The sequence below is a fragment of the Pteropus alecto genome, unplaced genomic scaffold (assembly GCF_000325575.1).
Source record: "Pteropus alecto unplaced genomic scaffold, ASM32557v1 scaffold7, whole genome shotgun sequence".
Classification (NCBI taxonomy): Eukaryota; Metazoa; Chordata; class Mammalia; order Chiroptera; family Pteropodidae; genus Pteropus; species Pteropus alecto.
This window is the reverse complement of record NW_006494614.1, coordinates 6,666,768-6,681,336: the sequence shown is the minus strand read 5'-3', so window position 1 is coordinate 6,681,336 and position 14,569 is coordinate 6,666,768. Positions and strand designations below refer to the sequence as shown.

The window sequence follows — 14,569 nt, the reverse complement described above, 5'->3', positions numbered from 1 at the left end:
TCACTATGTTGTACACCTGAAACTAATATAATATTGTATGTCAATGGTATTTAAAAAAAAAAAACTTTAAATAGTGAAGCTAAAACTATATGTCATTTTTGTTTGGGGTTTGTTTATGGTTTGTTTGTTTTGTTTTCTTGTCTATAGACCCTTATGGCAATAATACCATAATTGAATTAGTTCTTAAAGCTTCATACAGTTTTCCACACTTTTCAGCTTTCTTTTTTTTTTAAAAATATTATTTTAAAGTTGTCTAAAATTATAAAATTAGAAAACTTACTGTGGCTGAAAGAAAAAATGGTGCTTTCTAATAAATATAACTAATTCTTCTGTTGTTATAACATCTCAATCTTTGCTGTTATTTAAATTTAGATTTGAATTCTTAACTATAAATAATATGAGTTTAATAGTTCCTCTTCCTACTGTCACGATTCAATTCAATTTAACAAATATTTATTCAAGGCTTACTATGCTCATACCACTCTTGTGTTAGGGAAATAAAAGCAAGGAACAGAAAGACCCATAGCCTAATTAAGCTTACACTCCCCATAAGACAATAAACCTAAAAACTAAGAAAACTGTATAGTGTAGAGGTTGAAAAGTGGTCTGGGAAAATAAGAAAACAACAACAACAGCAACAACAACAACAACAACAGTTGAGGAGGGTCAGGGTGTTACAGGGGCTTTCAGTGAAGTGGAATAAAATAGTCTATACTTTAAAAAGGGTCTAGCTTCTATGTTGAGAATGGACATTGAGGTCCAAGTGTAGAAGAACAGAGACCCTGTTAGAAAGTTTTGCAGTCATCCAAGTAAAAATGCTGGTGGCCTAGAACATCCAAACAGCCATGGAAGTAAAGAAAGTGGTCAGATTCTACATATATATTTTACAAATATATAAATGTTGAGGATAGAGTCAGTAGGATTTCCTGAGAGACTACATATATTAACAATCAGGCAAAATAATCTTTATTTAGTAACCAAAGCTGATAATTATAAAATTCACTTAAAATAATATCTATAAGGCTACAAAATAGTACATTTTAATTTTTTGAGTTTCTGTGGTAAGCTAAAAAATAAATTTTCTATGTGGAGGCTCCCTCTTACTAGTACATATTTACTAGATATTTATATGATGGGCTGAGTGTTAAATTAGGTAAAACGTTGCAATGTGAAAGTATGGTAGATAATTAAAGATGTGACTCAGTGATGAAATCTGTAGCATGTATGTGTGCTAGTGTGAATTTAAGGTTACTCATTCAAAGTAATCACTGGAATCACTGATCCATTTCATTGACTTATTAACCTCCTTGTGAAAATTTAGAAATTTTATCTGATATTATATTTTCATGCCTGGTTTTATTTTACCTAGAAGTACTTTAATAAATGTTATATTTTAATGCTAAGAAGCTTCAGCATGTTAGGATATTCTGCAGCTATAACGAAAGCCTAGTGAAGCATTTTGACATAGAAGTATGATTTGAATAAAGATTCAGCATATTAGTTCTTTCATTCCAAAAGAGAATTCTTTTAAATTAACATTATATTATAGTGATGGGCAAAGTGATTAGAGACTAAATATGCTTGGTTATTTTAAAAGAATACAACCATTAGCATGAAATGATTTGTAGTGCAATTTTACTTCACTTGGGAGAAAAACAATTCCCTTTCATATTTAGTAAATATATTTAAGAATGTAGCTAGAAAAACCAGGTTCGATAGATGTATAATGCCTACTTTTCTCTTGAATGGTTTTAAAAAGATGGTATTAGACACAGGTCAGATGCACAAGTACAATGAAGAGAAATAGATATATTTCATAATAAATAAATTTATTGAATTTTTTATAATATATGAAATTTCATAAGCATTAGCCAAAAAATATAATTTGGAAAATTATATTTAAAGCTTACATAGTATTACTAGTATTTAAATGCTTAAGAAACAAGATGGCCCAATACAATTAGCCAAGTTCTAAGGCAGCATTAAAATGCTGAAATACGAGATTGCAGGAGCTTATCAAGTCAGAAGTTTTCCAAAATAATCTTGATTAGTTAAAATATTATTTCACTTGTAAAATGTTCAATGGTTTATGAAATAATTTGTGTATTTTTAAATCTTGTTCTCATGTAATAATTGCTAAGTAAAATAGCAATAAGTTTTACTTAATTAGTGCTTTGAAGAAGGCTTTAAAAGTCAGACTCTGTGGTACACAAACCATGCCCTGAAGAAGACATTAATCTGTATTTGTACATTAACCCCTTTAAATCAGTATACCTCAAACTGCTATATAAACATTTATCATTTGTATTAAATTCATAAGAATCATCTGCATATGTACAAACAGTGTACATTATTGAGCTCTACCCCAGTTACTTATAGAACCAGGGCTTCCCCACTGAGTCCCAGTATCTACACTTGTGACAAGCATCTAACAGGAAGTTTGGGGTCAAAATTTTGAGAATCAAAGAATTAAATAATGGGCAACAGCAATACATTATTTGTTGATGGTGTATGTATCAATCACAGTGGCTGAAGGTATGGTCTATAAAGATTCATATAAAAAAGCGAGAGTTAAGCAGATCTTTAAGGATGGATAGAATTTGAATACACAGAGCTGGGAGGAAGGCATTTCTGGTGAGAGGACCAGATATATAGGAAATAGTTAGAAAACAGTTAGGCGACTTAGGCAGTAAAAGTGGTTCAGGCTACACTGGATAGTGGGCTGTAGTGTATGCTGTGGTATAACACCCAGATACCCCAGCTCCTCCTCTTTGGTATAAAGTGTGTTGGTGACTGACAGCTAACAGCTGAATGTCTCTCTGAAAACTGGTCTAGGCTGATAAGAGCCAACTAGGCTAAGGTCATATCCCCAGAGCAGAAGCATATCCATTGACCACTTAATGGCAGAAGAGGGGTGTCATCAAGATCTTGCTCCTTGCCCCAACTGAGAAAACTCTACAGTGCCCTCTCAGCTCCAATCAATAGAATTGCCTAAGGCCATTATAGCGGTGGCATCTTAGCCTCAATGAGTTCCTCTGCTCAATCCTGGTATCTTTGCACTCTATAGGTGTTGATATCAAGAGCAGTCCCCCAATAAATTTCCTGCATATATATCTCTGTCTCAGACTCTGTAACCCTTGGAACTCAATAGAACCTGCAATGCTCATGTAGCTATATTCACAAATTAATGCACTTCTTGTTTCCTTGCTATATATGTGTTGTTCGACACAATGAGGGCATTGTTTGTTTTTAAACTGAGTTATTAGACAAAGACTATAAAGTCTGGAGATTTCACTAAAAAACATAGATTTCTGGCTTCACTGGGCATGTATGCATCTTCAGTATACTTACTCCCCTTATGGGAGCCTTTCCTCTCCAGGTCCCCATAGTCCACACAACTCTACACTGGTCTCAACATTAACAGGTCAACTGTTTAGGAATTTATTTAAACCAACGGGCCAGTTTCTCTGGTAAATATCTAAACTACACCCTTAAGACTTTGGCCCTTAAAAGTACTAGAAAATTGAAAAGGTTATAAGGCATAATGGTTAAGAGCATGATTTACAGTTTGATTCCTGCCTCTGTAAAACCTTGGGTTACATGCTCTACATTTTTACATCTTCATGGGGGAGAAATTAACATTACTTACATTATATAAGTATTGTGAGGATTTGCTGAAGTAATGTAAAAAATCTAATACAGAACTTAGTATAAAGTAAACAATCAGGTTTTCACAACACACAGATGCATACATTCACACATACATAATACATATATACACACATATACATGTATCATTTATACTGTATATAATTTTATATTACATATCAATAATGTATACTGTATATAATTTATACTGTAGAAAAGTGATATAAACAAATAAAATTTAAGATGGTTATTTGAAGAAAGGAAATACAGTATTAGTATTGTTTTTAAAATTAAAGAAGAAAAATAAGGAGAGCATTTGGGGAAGAAGTACGTGTAAAGAATAATGTGTAAATCAAAAGCGAGTATCTTTTATAGTCTATTTATATCAATTATTTTTCTGTCTTGTTTTATAAAACATAAAACTCCCTGGAGAGGCCAAATGATTTTTTATTTCATAGGGGGGCACTTTTCTGATAAAACTCACATGCACACACATACAATGTGGAAAACAGAATGTCTCCTAAATACTTGAAACTGTTAACTATAGTCAGTTAAAGTATCTGTAAGTGACTTCTGGAAGGCTTACCTCATAAATGTATTAAGTCACTGAATCTAAAGAGAATTTTGATCCTGATTTAATCCAATGAACTCATGATTTAGGGACACAAGTTTTAAAGGTATAAAATCAAAATAAGATAGTCACTAATATGCCTCTCTGATTCAGCCTTTGATATAACCAGATCTAAGTACACTGCGATAAAATATCTGCTTACCAAAAACTTGGGCGGGGAAAATCCTATTCTTTACAGAGCATGATTTAGTTAGTTCAGATTTAGAAATTGTTTAAGGAAGAGTGTGTATCTGTGAAGCCTGAGTATATTTAAAAGTTCTATTAATAAATATATTTATTAGTGTTATTTAGGACTCATAGAATAGCAGTCAATCAAATTGGTCGTTTTCAGTGAATTTAATTTAAAAGTTTGAATTTAGATTTTATTAATACAGTATCCAAGGAGGAAAGCAAACAAAAATCATGTGAAAAATTTTTATAACTGCAATTATGGCTTTTGCCCACTGCTCATAATTCAAATAAACAATTTCATGTGTGTAACACAGAATTTTTGAGTACACGTACTTAAGCATTTTGATAAAATAAGTTATTTCTAAATCATCTCTCTAAGAAAGAAATGAATGAGATGACAATATTCATCAACCAAATGTTCATGCTCTAAAACTTAGTATACATGTTATTATTGCATACTCAGCTGGCCTATTAGCCACCTGAGTGTGGGATTAAATACTAGTATCCAATAAGGTCAAATGATTTAAAATATATTTGGGACTCATGTCATTCTTCTCCAAATGCTTTCCTTATTTTTCTCAGTATTTTACTCATTATCTTCTGTCGCTTCTTACAGTTTAGCTCATGAAACCAAAATAATGATTTTAAGTTATAGAATATATATAAAGTTCCGTGAAAAGTGCATGATTTTGTATGCTTACAGATATATACGATTCATTAGGTACTAAATTTCAACCTACAAAGTAGCATGTGTTTCCCGGCTTACTGTAATAAAGATTTTGGAAAGGCAGCTGTTTGACAATTTTATTTACATTTTCTCAGATTTTATTTTTGAAGTAGAAAATTCCATCTGAATTAAATACATATTCCCACAAGGTTAGAAAACCAGAAATGAGGAAATGCTACCCCTAACGGATCCTACTGGCTTTCATACAGTGCTGCTCTTTAGCATCTTTCAGTTTGGTATCATTTTTGGATGTAGCTAAATGCCAGATACCCTGACAAACATATACTCTACCAGCTGGATCTCCATCTGCTCAACTAAACATTTTCACACCAAATTTGTATAAAAAGCCATATTTTCAAAGACAGTTATCTACAACTGAAATATTAAAATCTTAACTCCAGGAGTCCTTTCACTTACATATTTCATATGCATTTAATCATGAATACAAAACTACCTCCAAGTGTTATCAGTGGTCTGCTTGCTCTACATTGCCAAAAGTTATCTTAAGTCATCTATGAAGGGGCAGACAGAGTTTCTGAGCACAAGAAATATTTTTGAATTATTGCTAGTATATTCTGATGTATTTGCTTAAAGAAAAAATTGTAAAATTAATGTTAATGGATAGAATGATTTTTAAAATCTGCATTAAGTTTGTCGTGATATAACTTTCTTGCCCACATAGGAATTTATTAACAAGAAATATAAGCCTCAGTGGCTAACAGATACTTTAGCTTGGGGAAGAATCATCTATAAAACCATTATTAGATTTTAGGAAATCCAAGACCAGATGAAAGACATGAAGTACAAAAATATATCAGTATTGTCACTGAGGTCAAAATAGATCACAGAACTCATACAACCTAGTAGTCAGTAAAGGAAAGGTTTGGAAACAGGAAACTGCATACTCTCAGATATTACTTCTAGATGACATCAATGACCATGCTTTAAAAATATGAGTGTGAGTATGTTGGGGAAAGTATGAGGGGTCCATTGTTTCACCTTAGAAAAATGTGGTCAAGAAAAGAATCAATGATGACTTTAAGAATTACACAGAGAAATACAAATTTGCAATTCTTAGCATGTAGGCAAGCAAACATAAAACATTTGAAACTTTGCTATAACTTAGAAATCAAGTACTTGACCATAAAGCAAGGGGAAATGTCTGTATGCTCAAAGCAAGAGTAAAAGAGAGGTTCACTTTATAAGAGGGATGAGTGGTATGTGCAAATCCCATATCCACAGATTTCATCCTCACTATTCAATTATCTACTTATTAATAGCAATTCTAAAAATAAGTATTCTTTCTAGTAAATATTCAGTATCCAAGGAGCATTCTTTCCTTTTCTAGGACTGAGGTAAGTTACGAAGGATAAAAAAAAAAGGGGGTGTGTGAATGGGAGGAGAGTGAGAAACAGAGTGGGAGAGTGTATACATGAAATTTTCTTCAATAAGTATTTTACAAGAAGAACACTTTTTAGCCCCTTTCTCTGCATTTCCCCTACGAATAAAGAACAAAAGACTTAAATCACAATACATACAAACATCTAGGGTATAGAACAAAATTTCTTTTAAGAATCTACCTCAGAAAAAATTAGAATTGCCAAGAATAACATACATACATAGGGAAATACTTGTAAAAATATAGCTCAATTCTAATCCTAAATTCTAAGTGGGAGACCAATAGAATTGAGGAAAAAATTAGTCCTAAATGTTTTTTTATTTCATAGAAATTTCAATATTGTCTTCATTCCATATATTGTTTTGATAAAGCTATTTAAATAAAAAACTTTTCACATATCCTTCTAAGAGAGACAGTGATCTCCTTTATCAAAACAAATGCCAGACCCATTCAGCTGCATGACAACATAAGCCAAACCAGTGATGGTTTACTGACTCAAAATAAACAACTGCTATGATCAGCTGTCCAAATTTTTCCAAAATTGCAAATGTTTAAATTGGTAAAAGTCAGCATACAACATTCAACTATACTCCACTGCTTCCCACCTTCCACACCTAGTCCTGATCTTACCAAAATATATCTACTAGGGTACCCAGGTAAAAAATTAAAGATAAAATCAGTAAAAGAAAATTTTAAAATATTCCAACAAAATAAACTACCGCTTCTCTTAATATTGAAAATAGGTGTACATTTAACCAATTTTGATTGCACTAAGAAAAGAAACTGTTTTTAACACACTAGTATACTTAATATTTTATATTTACTTAGACACACTTTGCAGAATCTGAATATATTTAATTGGCTGAAAAAAGGACTCTGAATCATAGAAATATCAATGAAGAAAACTTGCTTAATTCAAGCATTTGCCAAGAAAAAATGGTTATCATCAAACACATGAGATTAAATAATTATCTGTTTTCTTTGCTGGCTCAAGCGAGATGTACTGCTGATGCCTACGCTTAATGAAAAAATGACATAACATCCTGTCTTTGCCATCAATGAGATCCATCAAAGATTTAAGAACAATGATTCTAGATTTATAAACTGCCCAATGTCTTCACTAAACATTAGCCATACAGCAGATAATTATATTTATAGGTTAAGATTCAGGTAATGAAAATCTCTTAACACTGAAGAATAACCTCATAGTGATAGTAGAAGGGAAAGAAAAGAGATTGATATCTATCCCCTGCAATAATCTAGGTTCCATGAGATACTATGACCATTTTATTACTGAATCTCTAGCCCTCAGCAAATTATCTGACATACAATACACACTCAATAAATGCTTGCTAAACAAATGAATATAAAAAACCACAACACGAATCTCAATATAACATTGCCACAATATTTAGGGTCAATTAAACATATATAAAGAGTGATACTAAATGAATTCAGTATGAGTATTAAATATCCAAAGAATAGCATAACTAGAACTTACTTAGAAGGCTGACTGGCATGTGATCTAAAACCCTTCATACGTGATGATTTCTTGTAATTTACTGAAAATTACAAGCAGAAGCAAGTACTGAAAGCAATTTTTAAAAATGAGAAGTTATTCATTCCTTGAATTCTTAAGGCAAGATTATATTCTCTCTTCCCTTTTCATCACTTTTAACGAGTGAGTTTCCTGTTAATGCAAGAATACATCGAGGTCTGTGATTTCATCATGGCATATCAGTTTTAGACTAAAATTCTTCAGACAATCTACTCCATGAACACAGAAATCTTGTCTTCCTTGCATTATACTTGATCTCCAGTGGCTAGCAGAGTATTTGACACATCACAGGCATTTAATATTTACCGAATAAATAAATGAATGGACAGAAAAAAAGAGACAAATTTTAACAAAATAGAACTTTCTATGACATAAAGCTTCATAGCTTCATAAAGATTATTGTCACATTTTCCTCAGTTTTCTCCAGGTTAGCTAAACCCATTCTTTCAGATGGCATTCATAAAATATAATTGTAGGGCGCTTCATTATTAGGTACAATACTCCCAGTTGGAGGTGACAAGTGTAGAGCAGAGATGAATGTCAGTCATCCATAGTCTATAGATTAGTGTGACCTAAGACATATGAGATGTTCTGATGGCCACTAGACTCATACTGAGTTCATTACATCCAAAGTTCAGTTCTCACTCCTCACCTTACAGGCTGTTAACATTTGACACAGATCACTGCCTCCTCCTTCAAACACTTTCTTTGCTTTTAGGGCATTAACTGAATGTTCCTCCTATCTCACTGGCCATTCATCCTCTGTCACTTTTTCTGATTGTTTCTGATTGTTCTTCACTACCCTGAGCCCTGGCACTCAGATCTGAAACCTCTTTGGATCTTACCTATACTAACTCTATTTATTATCTTATTTGGTTTAATTATTTTAAATTCTGTATCTATACTGATAACGCCAGATTTATATCACTAAAGCCAGACCTCAAACATGAACTCCAGATTTGTATATCCAATTAGCAGCAACTCCAGCCATCTTAAACTCAGCATGTCTAAAATCGAGGTTCTAAACTTATCCTTCAAACCTGTCCCTCTCATAATCTCTTGCATCTGAGTTCCTAGCAATTTCATCTTCTCAGTTGCTCAGGTTAAAATACTCAGTCACTGTTTGTCTTTCTCTTTCTGTCATATTCCACATTCCAGCAGTCAGCAAATCTTGTTGATTATGTTCAAAATGTATCTAGATTCTGACCACCACTCCATAGCATCCCCTTGCTAAAAGACTGCACAAACCAACTTCATCTCTCTTCTAGATTACTGCAATACCCTCCCAAACTAATCTACTGCTTCTACTCTTGAGCCTCTCTTATCTATTCTTAACATAGCAGCCAAATGATACTGTTAAAATGGAAGTCAACTGATGTTCCTCCGTTCAAATCCCCAGCGGCTTTACATTTGCCTAAAGCCAGTGGTAATAGTGACCTACAAGGACCAACACGATACCCTCCAACCCCATTAACATTCTGACCCCTACTTCTACTCTCCTCTATCTCTCCACACCAGCTATACACACCCCCCACTGAACATGCCAAGAGTGTTCTCTCCTCAAGAACTTGCATACCTTGCACCGCTAACTGCAACACTCTTCCTTCCTTTAATTTTGCTTTTATATCTTACTCAGACTTTTATTCAAATGTCATCATCTCAATAATGCCTTCCCTGACAACCTCTGAAAAATTTCATCCCCACCCCAAATATCTTGTCTTCTCATGCTTTAGTTTAGAATCAAAGCATTTTTGGCACCTTTTAAAATATTTTACACATTTAATATGTTTTCTATGTTTCACACTGAACTTCCTATTAGAAGTTTCTTAAGGGCAGATTTTGTTTTTTGTCTACTACTTTTTCCCAGCACCTAAAACAATGCATGAAATTTAAAACATGTTCAATAAAGATTTTTGAAAGATAAAAGAATGAATGAAAGTTTTAAGGAAAACATTTCACTAGTGAATTTTCAAAAATCAGCCAGGTGGAAAGAGTTTTGTTGTGATGGACTCCACACCTACCTAGAAGTGCACCATATGTCACACTCTATTTCCCACTCAAAAGATAGGTAAGCTGGTTTTACCCAATTTTATTATCTTGGGACAAAAAGATTTCTCTTAGGACATTAGCTCCTGAGTTATAGCAATTTTAAAACATAGGAGGGTCATTAGTCACTCTGGGTAATAATACATTCTCATTAGAGAATTCCCACAGAATTCCTATATAATCAATGTGGTCCCTCCAACTACACAACTTAAACATGAGAAAGATTCTCTGGGAGAAAGAGGGATAAAAGATGGCATGGTCTCCTTAAGCAAACCACATATACAACATGGTCAAAATAAGACTTTGACTAAATATTAAAATAAAAAATTGCTAAGTTCTAAGTTCCTAATTTAAAGAAAACAAAATTAAGAAAGCAAGAGAAGGGCACGTTTTGTAGAACAAATTAACCAAAATTCATTATAAAAATCCACATTCACCTTTCATTATCAAAATCAAATTTTAATGAGGATACCATAATGGTGAAGGTCTCATCACTTTAACGCACACAAATAACTAACTTCTCATGGACCTGAGGTTAATAAAGTAATTTAGGGTTTTTTTTTTTTTAATTCTCAATTAATTTTCACTTTTTTCTCAATTAGAAATTCTATATTTTAGTATCAGTTACATTGAATAAATATCTTCTTTCTTCAGATCTCTACTGTAAAGATATAAGTAATCCATACCTCGGATAAATAACTGCAGAGTATGTTCCTCAAATTCTGAATGAGACACTGGCCACTAAAAATTTTTCATGTATCCTTTAAGTAAAATAATTAAAATTTTAAATTGCCAATCATTAGTATTTTTTATTTCAGACATAAAAGTTTGAAAACTTTTGTCAATTAACATCTAAACCAAACTGTAAGCAATATGAATGCAGATGTGCAATAATGTTGCCATTTTTAGTCACCCTAACATGACAGCATGTGATTAAAGAGCTTCTTCAAGAATTTTACTCCACATCTAATAAAGAATGTGAGTGCAATACCATGAATTGTGAATCCTGATATATTTGATTTTTAATGTACTTTTACAACATGGCTGTTCTTTGTAGAATTTTGAAAATAAGGGGACATTTTTCAAAGTATACATTCCATCCATTAGAAAGTATGGCTGAGGTTAAATAAATTTAGTGACTTCTTGGCTTTTCTCAAATATTCTTTCATTTTCTCAAATATTTTTGATATGTATAAAATAGTCTTGTTCTATGCACAGTCTACTTCAAACAATGATACTGTGGCAGAACTAGAAAGTAAAACCAGGTCAACTTGCTAGGAGCCCATCTTCTTTCCACTACACTCAACAATTGGTGAAATAAAAAACAAAGACTCATGCTTGGAACAGAACATACTGAGCAATAATATTGATGAATTATATTACAGGCATACCTTGGAGCTATTGCAGGTTCAGTTCTAGACCACCAGAATAAAATGAGTATTGCAATAAAGCAATAATAAATCATTTTGCCAGTGGAGGTTTTTGCTTTCAATGTGTAAGAAACACAACATCTGTGGAGCGCAATAAAACATAGAGCAATAAAATGAGGTATGCCTGTATTACTATGTAAACTCTCACCTAAAGTATAACCAGATCTATCATTTTACATTGGTCAAAAGAAAAACTATGATTTCGGAGGGTGGAGAGTGGAGAAAAATATCACAGTCAGTAAGGTGAGGGGAGTTTACTACAGGAAATTAGAATAATCCTTATTATACAACGTTAAACATAGTCACTAAATTCTTCATGAAACACTACATAAAGTGGTAACCACAGCATTGTCTCCATGGACAAAAAAACTCCCTTTCTTCTTTGTTAGTTTGGGTACCAGCCGAGAAGGCATCTCCAGAGGTGTCAAGCATTTATTGACTCCTTATTCAAGAGTGAGCTTACAGATCAAACATTTCAATACATCAATGGGTATTTGAAGAAAAGTACTGCAAAAGCTGGAGTATAAATCAGCCATCTGGGAATGCAGTAACCCTAAAATGGCTTAGGTTTAACTTTTGGCAAAGAATGTGTAAATGAGAATATTACAAGTAGGCATATTATTATACTTTAGAAAAAGAAGTAAACAAAGACAGCCTAGTAGTTTTTCTCTAGTTTTATTTTCCACCTATATTGTCACATCACTATAATAAAATCATGTTTTCTTAGGTCTCCACTGATATTCTTCTAGCTAAATCCAACTGTCTTTTCTCAGCTTTTTTCAGTCATAAACTCTTTCCAAATTCTGCAACTCTTGAATACATGATTTCCTGAAATACACAGATTATATTTTTAGCAGACAAAAAAATAAAAAATAAAAAGCATGTTCTGGAGCTCACTCAGATCAGATGTACACATAGGTCTTTTTTCTTTGAGAATTTAATTAGAAAAAAAGTACCTAGAATGCATACTAGATTAATTGATGTACTCACATAAACATTTGTCAAAGAAATGATTACAGAGAGTTAAGGAAATAGTGTGAATAACTGAGGACAAAGAATTATTTCACTTGAAATATGCAAACAATTGGCACAACTGTCCTTTCTCACCCAATAAGTTTCTCAATGTAATTTGTATCTGTGCAGCAAATAGCCATTCAACTACATTATACATTGTTTAGTTTATCAATTTATTATTTCTTCAAAAGTCTGTTATTTTTCACTTTTCAGATGCTAGTGTGAACCACTCTGTCATGTTATCTGTTCCATAGTATCCATAAGCCAATACTCAATGAATAGGCTTTCATTCTATCAATTCTGCTTTAAACAGAATATAGGCAAATCTGTTACATTTACTCATATGGTTAAATTCAGTATAAATCATGTATTAATCTATTTTCTCAAGAAATATGTATTATGCACCTACTATGCACCTGACATTGGTATGTATTGACTTTAGAAAACATGTTTAATAACAGCACTTGTTTAAGAATATTCTCACAAAACACAATTAGTTATCTACAAGGGAGCGCCCATAAAACTATCAGCTAATTTCTCAGCAGAAACTTTGAAAGCCAGAAGTGATTGGTACGAATTATTCGAAGTGAAGAAAAGCAAGAACCTACAACCAAGACTATTCTATCCAGCAAGGCTATCAATTAGAATCAAAGGTCAGATGAAGAACTTTCCAGGCAGGAAAAAGCTAAAGGAGTTCATCACCACCAAACCAGTATTACAAGAAATGTTAAAGAAAAAAAAAAAAGATAAAAGATAAAAATATGAATAATTAAATGGCAATAACTACATATCTATTACAATTACTTCAAATGTAAATGGATTAAATGATCCAATCAAAAGACAAAGGGTAGCTGAATGGATGAAAAAACAAGACCCTTACATATACTGCCTACAAGAGACTCACTTCAGGTCAGAAGACACATACAGACTGAAAGCAAAAAGATAGACAAAGATATTTCATATAAAAAAAAAAAAGAGAAAAAAATCTGGGGTAGCAATACTTATATCAGACAAAATAGATTTTAAAACAAAGGCTATAATAAGAGACAAAGAACCCAGTAATCCCACTTCTGGGTATTTATCTGAAGAAACCCAAAGTACAACTTTGAAGGGACAGGTACATCCATATGTTCATTACAGCATTATTTACGATAGCCAAGATATGGGTTTCTATCAATGGGTGAATGGAGAAAGAAGAGGTGGTACACATATACAATGGACTATTATTCAGTCATAAAAATGAATGAATGAATGAATGAAACCTTGTCATCTGCATCAACATAGATGGACCTAAAGGGTATTGTGCTGAGTGAAGTAAGTCAGATAAAGAAAAACAAATACCACATGATTTCACTTACATGTGGAATCTAAAGAACAAAATAAAACAGAAACAAACTCTTATATACAGAGAACATTTGAGGCTTATCAGATGGGAGGGAGATTGGGGAGATGGGTGAAAGGAGAAGGAATTAAGAAGTACAAATTGGTAGCTACAAAATAGTCATGGGGATGTAAAGTATAGCATAATGAATGTAGTCAATAATATTGTAATTACTGTGTACGGTGGCAGATGGGTACTAGATTTATTGGGGTGATCGCTTTGTAAGTTCTATAAATGTCTAATCACTATGTTGTACACCTGAAACTGATATACTATTGTATATCAACTATAATGAAAAAATAATGTTAAAAAAAATACTCTCACAGAACTGGCCCCAAAGTATATTTAGAATGAAGCTCAGTGGACCTTGTGAAAACTGAGGAGTGGAAATGAATCAAGGAAATAGTAAATAAAAATAAGTAAATAAAAAGTCTTCTTGAGAAATTAATAAATGAATAATAATGTTCATATAAACAATGAACATTTACAGTATGCGAGCTTTGCATTTTTGTGATTATTAATCTGATATAAACCTTTAAAATAATTGCAATTACATTTCTCTCT

At 32.5% G+C, this 14,569-nt stretch overlaps 1 protein-coding gene across 6 annotated transcripts in view; it reads right to left on the bottom strand.

Moving 5' to 3' along the window:
• EPHA7 (EPH receptor A7) overlaps positions 1 to 14,569 on the bottom strand; it is a 158,419-nt gene that overhangs the window by 68,338 nt on the left and 75,512 nt on the right. Inside the window, exon 6 of one of the 6 annotated variants that reach the window (XM_015600343.2) lies at positions 12,270 to 12,438. The exons of the other annotated variants lie outside the window; for them this stretch is intronic. Coding sequence (XP_015455829.1) covers positions 12,380 to 12,438 — 59 coding nt within the window. The 3' untranslated portion in view covers positions 12,270 to 12,379. Of the gene's footprint in view, positions 1 to 12,269; positions 12,439 to 14,569 lie in introns of those variants that run through there. 6 annotated transcript variants of the gene reach the window in all.